The sequence below is a fragment of the Morone saxatilis genome, unplaced genomic scaffold, assembly GCF_004916995.1.
Source record: "Morone saxatilis isolate NCDOM2014 unplaced genomic scaffold, NCSU_SB_2.0 Contig16, whole genome shotgun sequence".
Classification (NCBI taxonomy): Eukaryota; Metazoa; Chordata; class Actinopteri; family Moronidae; genus Morone; species Morone saxatilis.
In genome coordinates this window covers 21778272-21786167 of record NW_023339718.1, presented here as the reverse complement: position 1 = coordinate 21786167, position 7896 = coordinate 21778272, and the positions used below count along the sequence as shown (strand labels likewise).

The following is a 7896-nucleotide window of genomic DNA, read 5'->3' as shown; positions in this document are numbered from 1 at the left end:
GTAGGACCAGGATGAAGGCCATGACGCGCCCTTACAGATGGTCGATACACTTAAATGATTCCTTCATCACTGTGTCCTGAGGGTTTTCCATTCAAGACAGGCAGCTCCACCCAGAAACCCGACGCTTCCACAACACCCTCTCCCTGATTTTTAACCACTTGAGGTTGGAAAGTTGATTGAAGCTCTGTCCGGACCCAAAAAATTGGCCTTGGCTGCTGAAGTCTTCCCTGCTCCTCTCCTTCCACATAGAACCAGGTTTAAAGCTGGTTTGATGTGTTCAGACCCAGACCTTATGGATGAAACAACTACCTCAGACACTGAAATAAAACAAAACTGAATTAGAAAAGCCCACTGTGGACAGCCCTTATCCAAGAAGCAATACACTATGTATGAAACTTGACTGAGGTCAGTCTGTTGTCTGCTGTCTAAGACCAGACTTGGTCAAAATCTTGTAGCCACGAAAGACACAAACTACTCTTTGATCTGGCAAAATTGGGTAAATTCATCATATCTTAGTCTGTGTGTCTACCTACAAATCATTAGAGCAGTTCTGTCACAGTTCATTTTACTCACTCGAAGGTGGTAGTCTCATGCTGTCCCGGGACTTCAGGTGCTCTACATCTTTAGCTGTAAGAGCACAGAAACCAAATTTTAGGTACACCACAGCCAAAATCAATTGCAAATGCATGTTGTGGAGACATTGTTTGTATTTCCCAGATCTGTTGTAGCAGAAGGATTTAGATATAAATTACTCTAAATCATTGGAATAATTCAGCTTTTTTATGACACAAGGTCTGCTACAAATTTTGAATTTATTTTTAGAAAAGGTTCTTGAGTTCATAATAGAATAGTGTACTCACAAACATTGCATTGATCTCAAACACAAAACTATTCAATTGAACTCAAATCCCTGCATATAAAGTAAAAAAAGATATTTGGGTTTCTTTTCAGAAGCGTGCAATCTTAATCTTGAAAAGTTATGTGTTATCAATGGTGATAAACTTGCAATTTTAATCTTGTTTTATAGTTGTATCACAAGATAATTTAACTTCCTTGTTGTTTACCATTAGTCTGAACATCAGACCAATCAGTAACCAATAAGTTCCTCAGTATCAACATTAGACACGACCTTTGTGACAAACTGTATTGCATCGGGCAATCATTTTTTTTTTTATAATTCACCAAAAGTTTAAACATATTTTTCAAACAATTCACTTCCATGTCATTATTTACCTGGGGTGGCTGCTGCTGTCAAGGGTTGTAGGTCTTCCATCATGGATTTCTGAAAACACATAAAAGATATTTTTTCAGTAACTAGAAATAGTTCTTATCCAGCTATATTCACCAGGTCTGAATAGTCAACATACACCTGAGAATTAGAAACAAGCAGCTTTTACTGCTCAGTCTGACAATATTGTCTTTCTAACAATTAAACACATTTGAATTTCTGAATTCGAACGTATATTTCAGTTCTGTCTACTCACCAGGTAAGATCCTATTTACTGCCACACACTGTGAAATCACGATCTGCACTGATGCCAAACTCACCTGGGACAACCTTTCCTAGTGGGCAGGACACTGCACAGTTACCAAATTAATGTTTAACATTCACTAAGGTTTATTAACCAGGAATATGTGTCAGGCTCCCTAGCTTGACACATATACTGCTGATTACTTTACATTCTCACTTAACATACAATAATCCTGTAACTCCATCATGCAAACATATATCATAGAACACAGACCTATGATGTGCTGGAGGTGTTAAATCCTTTAATGACAAGAACCAAAATCCATTAATCCATATCCAGTGTGTCCAATAGAACATTTTCACATGAAACAGGCCTAGTAGGGTAAAATCATGTTTTACCAATGATAACAAAATGTACTGTTCTATTCAGGTCAAACAGAGTCAGGTTACTGCTGTGCATATTGGCTCACTGGAAAGGCTCTCCTACACTTATCTACTGAGTGATGGGGAATAACTTTAAATTTCACTTTTACCAAAATTATGGCACAAAACTTAAATACAAATTGCTCAAAGCACTGACCTAAACATGCTCCAAAGATTAACAATAAACACTGCAACCAATATTCATAAATCACGGTCATAAATGGACAAATGGGATAAACAGATTCAATAGCATATGCATTTGTGTCAGTGTTTAGAGAACCCAGGTATTGTGTGAACCCTTATCAGACAGTCACTTGCCCTGGTGCCCAAAATCATTTCTCCTATGTGGCTAGCACCCTAACTTTGGATCAGCTTCAACATCCAGTGTCTCAGAGGAATGGAGAGCTAATCAGCATCACTTCCTTCAGCTGTTAACCTTCAAACACAGCCAGGAAAGTGTGAGGCCTGCAGCTGATTTGACTAATCCGTTTCCTCGTTTTCATTCAGCTGTTCAAAATTGACGAGTCACGATGGACCGCAAGGCAGAGAGGAAGGGAGAAGCTGAGCCCACAAGACAAGCACACGGCTCGGGCAGGTAAACCTGAGCTCCAGGAGGGTCTGTTTGAGGAGCCCACCTGCTGGTGATGCAGTGTGGGAAGAGAGAGGACACCAGTCAGCGGTGGATTAAACAGTAAGAGCAGTCGTTATCTGGTCGTGTGCCAAACTTCATTCATGTATCTCAAGGTTGTGTTTCCTGTTTATGTGCAAAGGCACCTGAGTTGTAAAATATAAAAAAAATAGATGTTTTTACATATCAAGAGGGTCTTAAGGTAAATTCGTCTCGAATAATTACGAACAAAGCAAAGCTTAACGTTGGCAAAAATGCAATCCATTATAAAGGTACACACCGCAACTGCTCCTCCCTTACCTATGGGAGACTAATAATGACTGTAGTAGTTCCAGTTAAAGATGCACCTATCTGTTGGCATATTGCAATGTGTAGTCTACTGATTGATTCTATTCTGTGACTGTATTTACAAGCTGTTGAACTGGTGTGTTTGGGAGTGTCCTAACTCTCCTAAAAAACCTGTTTCAGGAACGAAAGTGTTATCAAACCTAATCTAATCTACCAGATTCAAATCCCACTACAGATATGTCAGCCTGGTTGTGCAAACTGGATTGTGTTAATCCATGTGGATTCAGAAATCCCCACAGTGTATGATCCATTACATAGAGATGTTCAGTATTCTGTACACCTCTAACCTGATTCAGCTCTGGTATTTTCTGACTTAAGCTTCAGGTTTTTACTTGAATGCATTGTAAATGAAATCTTCAACTGTATGTGTCCCTGTAATACAGACTGACTCACTTTAATTGTAGTGAAGTTGGGAACACGGCGTCTGCCTCCATGACCTCAGCAAAACTCTGAACAGGAAATGTCTGTTTGTCTGTTAAGAGAACAGAGTGAGAGATTAAATATTGAATATAAAATATTAATATAGAGTAAATATTGCAGTACAGATGGTCTTTCTAAATGTCTGCTTGGGTTAAGAGTTGTGGTGATCCCTGGTTGTGAGCGTCACAACAGAAGGCCAGCCTGTTTTGCATGTTATTTGCTTTTTTTTAAAAATAAAACAGACAATGCAAATTTCATTTCTGACGCATGAATCCAGTTGTGTTGTACAGTGTTTCTCATAGAGACTTAGACCAGCATCCAGTTTTTACCTACGCTAACACAAACAGAACAGAGAGCGATATGTTAGTAACGACTGCAGTTCTCAGTAACTGGAGGTAAGAAGTGTTTGTCTTTTTAATAGATTAGCTGTTAGGTTTCTTTTACGGCTTAGGGGAAGCTTTTGTGTGTCATTTTATAAATTATAGACAGACTTGTAGTGTCTTTGGCAACCTTGGGATCTCTACTAGAATTTAAAATGAATTTATGGACAAGCTGCATGAAATTGTAAAGTTCAGACCCCGTAGTGGGTCTTGCAGGATTAGAGGTTTATGTTGAGCTAGGCTCCACTTAGTTTGAGTATTACTAGAAAAGGGGGAAAATATGATTTTTATATACCTTTCCCAAAACCTGTTATTTGTCGGCAGTCTGGTCTTTCCACCAGATTTGGAAACTGGCTGCAGGGATTTGCTCCCGCTTTGACGTTGGGTGATGAGGTCTGACTCAGTCCAGTTCCAAAGGTGTTGGATGGTGTTGAGGTCAGGGCTCTGTGCAGGCCAGTCGTGTGTGTGTGTGTGTGTGTGTGTGTGTGTGTAAGTAATATCTGTAGCGTTCAGATTTAAGTACACTGAAACTAATTGACCTAGATCAATTCAGGAAAAAAATAGACTGGGGTGTCCACATACTTTTGGGCATATTTTATGATAAAATGCCACTATTTGGTTTCCAGGTCTGTATGAATATTTAATACTGACGGTTCGCAGTGTGTGTGATAATGTCTTTTCATCTATAGATCTGAGTTTTGAGGCTGTGTATGGAGTGTCATCAGTTCTTCATGATCCCTCCATACTCCGTGTGTCTGATGCCTCTTGTCCCTGCTGACTGTTGAAGGCTCAACATCTGTTCATCTCTACGGAGCTTCACTCTCCCTTTCTTTCACTACGCCACCCCTCCATCCGTCTGTCCAGCAGTCATGAATCCCTACGGAAACACATACTTGAAGTCTCGTCCACATGAGGATGTCACTGCTCCTGGATCTTTACCACCTCCATATTCACCTCCTGACCCTCATGATAATTTCCATAATCCATCTCTGTCAGCCACCTTACCTGTTCCTCCAGTCATTCAGACAGGACATAGCTACCTGAGAGTTTTAAACCACAACTCCCCTTCCTATCAGGCCTCATCAGGCCCAGATGGAGGTCAGCACCTGGTCCCATCTCCAGACTGCTCTGCCTCTTCACTCCCAGTGTCAGATCCAGCCTTCAGCCTGAAATCGAGCCCAGCTCCAGCGTCGTCTCCAGCTCAATCTCCTACACTGAACCCTTACCCTGCCCTCACCACACCGCCCTCTTGCCAGGTGTCCATCATCATCCCGTCCCCAGACCTCCGCCCGTCTCCTCTCCAGTCTCAGTGCTCTGAGGAAACCTGCCCGGACCTGGAGTGCTCCATCTGCTTCAGCCAGTTCAACAACATCTTCCGCTGTCCCAAGGTGCTTCAGTGCAAACACACGTTCTGCCTGGAGTGCCTGGCACGCATCAACGTCAAGTCAGCTCAGCCCAACGCTATCCAGTGCCCGCTGTGCCGCAGTTTCACACCTCTGCCCAACCTCGGGCTACCCAGACTTGCCACAGACTCAGACGTGCTGTCTTACCTGCCGGCCGCCATGCAGAGAGTCTACAGCATCCGCTTCATCCGCAACAAAGGGAAGCTGCAGGTTAAAAGGTCAGGCTGTTGAAATAATCAGAAATCAGAATCGAGTTTTCTGCTTCGCTTATAAAAGAAATTATGATTTAACAGTTTTTATGCACGCCTTTCAAACGCTTCATATTAATGAGTTAAATCCTCTAAAGCTTAGAGTTATATGTTCTACATCATTCTGAAATTAAATTTAAAATGCAACCTACGTTTGTCGTGGCAGTTTTTTATTTTTTTTTTATTTTTTATTTTTTTTTTAAATGATCAACCTTCGAAATCTATATATAGAAATAATAATTTTCACCCAAATAAATGTGAAAGTCAACGTTTGACCAAGTTTTTAAACGCAAAAAGACAAAATAGGCAGATGTGGGGAATAACAAAGTAAAAATACTTTGTTACTGTACTTAAAAATATATATAATTTTTTTTTTTTTTATAGGTATCTGTACTTGACTTGAGTATTTATTTTTCATTACTTTTACTCCCTGAATTTTTACAAATATCTGTACTTTCTTCTCTTTATATTTTCAAAATAGGCTAGCTTCAGAGAAATTTTAAATTCGCTCATGATGTCAGCATTATGAAACAGTTCATATTTTAGTTGGTTATTTAGTGCTTGAGGACAAGAATAACCTGATGTGAAGGAGATCTGAACCTCTAATGTTAAGGAGGTGGAACACCTCTGGATAAGTGCTGTTACAGAATCTAACCTTTTAAGAAAAGGGCTGAAATAAAAAAATAAATAAATGAAATTCCGAAGAACATAATTGATGTCACGTGTCAACAAGGCTGTAACTTGTAGTGTATATTTCTATTTCATTAAGTAACAAAATCATAATGGCACTGAAGGTAAAATAAGAAAGTCACATATGTCAACCAGAAGTTTCTTTAAAAACCATAAACACAACACACCACATAGGATCATGTAGGAATAATAAAGTGAGTTATCTACAGTCACCTAAATGTAATAAATGTTGTCCATCATCGAAGGAAATATAATTTGCCACCTAATGGGGAACTTTTAGTGCAACTTAATTGACCTTATAAGAAATTAAAAATTCCCTTTCCAGTTTTTATCTGTCTATCTTTATCTTCTTATCTTTAGATGATTGGGTATTTGTCTGCAGCGAGGCTACTCTCACTGAAAAACAAAACACTACACTTGTGCACAAATGACACTAAAAGCTTCTACTTACAAGTAAAAATCATTCGGTCTTGAAAGAATCCAACATTTGCAGACATGTATAACGCTTTTTTTGCGGGATATATACCTCCTGTACAGTGGCTCTCGTACAGTCCAACCTGGTGCAGCTTCAGCCTCAACTGGACCTGTTGAATGTTGGCAATCGAAGTAACAGCGCCATCTTGTGCCCATAGGAAGACACACCAGCCCGGCCTGTGCAGCGAGCTATGTCATCTTTTCCCAGGCGGTGGAGGCATAACACCGTTTGTTTAATGAACATTAAAATGATTGACCTGGTACTGGGATTAGCAAGAATATAATACTTTTATACCACTGCATTTTTAAGTTTTCACGGTAAACTCTTCTATAACAATGAGGGTACAAATCATATACTTAAGTAATGATTTACTACATGAATTAATGCGGGATGTATCATGAGGTAACAAAGTCCCTTTGACTGAATGTGATTAGTTCACAGCTGTTAATTCACAGTAACTTCATACATTAATGGATTTCAGTTACATAAGAGTTTCTGTATGTATTTAGCCTATGTATTTCACTATGTTATGTAAATGTTTCTGATGGGGACTGAAATAAAGTTTTATGTAAATGAAATGTAGGTGATTCCTTCCCATATCAATTAAGTAACTGTGAATTAACGACACTTAACTGATTTTCAAGTGTGACTTAAACACATAAGGGCATACTGTTAGTTACCTAATTTGTTACTCATGATACATCGAGGCTGAGAGTCACAGCTCTATTGAGCCATGTATCCCCATAAACTTAAGTAGCAATGACTTTATGAACTTCTTTTATAATAAAATTATTACTATTAGAGAGAAAATTAGTCACCAAATACCCTTAATAACTATTGCAGGCTCTCCAAGATCAGAAATTTTAAACTAACGCACCTCAGATATATATTTAGAATGTTTTTCTGCTATCAGTCTTCATCATTAACTTCAATAATTTCTTCATCGAAGCCATCAACCTGTTCTGTTAGATCCAATCCCAACTAGGGCTGCTTAAAGGGGACCACTTCGCTCATTTGCATTAAGCTTTGTATCATTAGAAGCCCAGTCATATTTTTGACATGTCGTGCATCATTCCCTCAACCTTCACCGCTGGAGAGAGAGAAATACGGATTTCAGTGGTTGCACTTCCTGCTTCCAATTGATGTAAAAAATCGTCATTGCGTTCATTGGAAGCAGGAAGTCTCATATCTTTCTGTAGAGGAGTGAGACTACAAAACACTACTTCCTTCATTTTTTTTCACTCACGCTACAGAACTATCACAGATCAGTGGGTGGGATTCACTTTGGCAGAACTAAAAAATATAACCGCAATCTTGTTTGGAAGCTTAACGGAGGTGCTGTCGATCCAGATGTACGTTACGACTATGGTAATCCATAACTCAATATGGAAGAAATTTATCTTCTTTCTT

General features: G+C 39.3%; 2 protein-coding genes and 1 long non-coding RNA gene across 3 annotated transcripts in view; 1 reads left to right on the top strand and 2 right to left on the bottom strand.

Annotated features, from left to right (window-relative positions):
* LOC118325590 (GTPase IMAP family member 8-like) overlaps positions 1 to 91 on the bottom strand; it is a 7639-nt gene extending 7548 nt beyond the window's left edge. Inside the window, exon 1 of the mRNA XM_035658309.1 lies at positions 36 to 91. Within this exon, the coding sequence (XP_035514202.1) occupies positions 36 to 91 (56 nt within the window). The remainder of the gene's footprint in view (positions 1 to 35) is intronic.
* A 78-nt stretch (positions 92 to 169) lies between these two features.
* On the bottom strand, positions 170 to 1534 carry LOC118326127. Its single transcript, XR_004796622.1, has 4 exons — positions 1485 to 1534; positions 1234 to 1282; positions 574 to 627; positions 170 to 317 (listed from the first exon to the last, which is right to left on the bottom strand). It is a non-coding gene; the product is annotated as an uncharacterized LOC118326127 (long non-coding RNA).
* A 926-nt stretch (positions 1535 to 2460) lies between these two features.
* Positions 2461 to 5321, top strand: LOC118326032 (mucin-1). The gene is made up of 2 exons (XM_035658920.1): positions 2461 to 2585; positions 4360 to 5321. The coding sequence occupies exon 2, from the start codon at positions 4540 to 4542 to the stop codon at positions 5302 to 5304; it is 765 nt and encodes a 254-aa protein (XP_035514813.1). The 5' UTR covers positions 2461 to 2585; positions 4360 to 4539; the 3' UTR covers positions 5305 to 5321.
* Positions 5322 to 7896: the final 2575 nt, after the last annotated feature.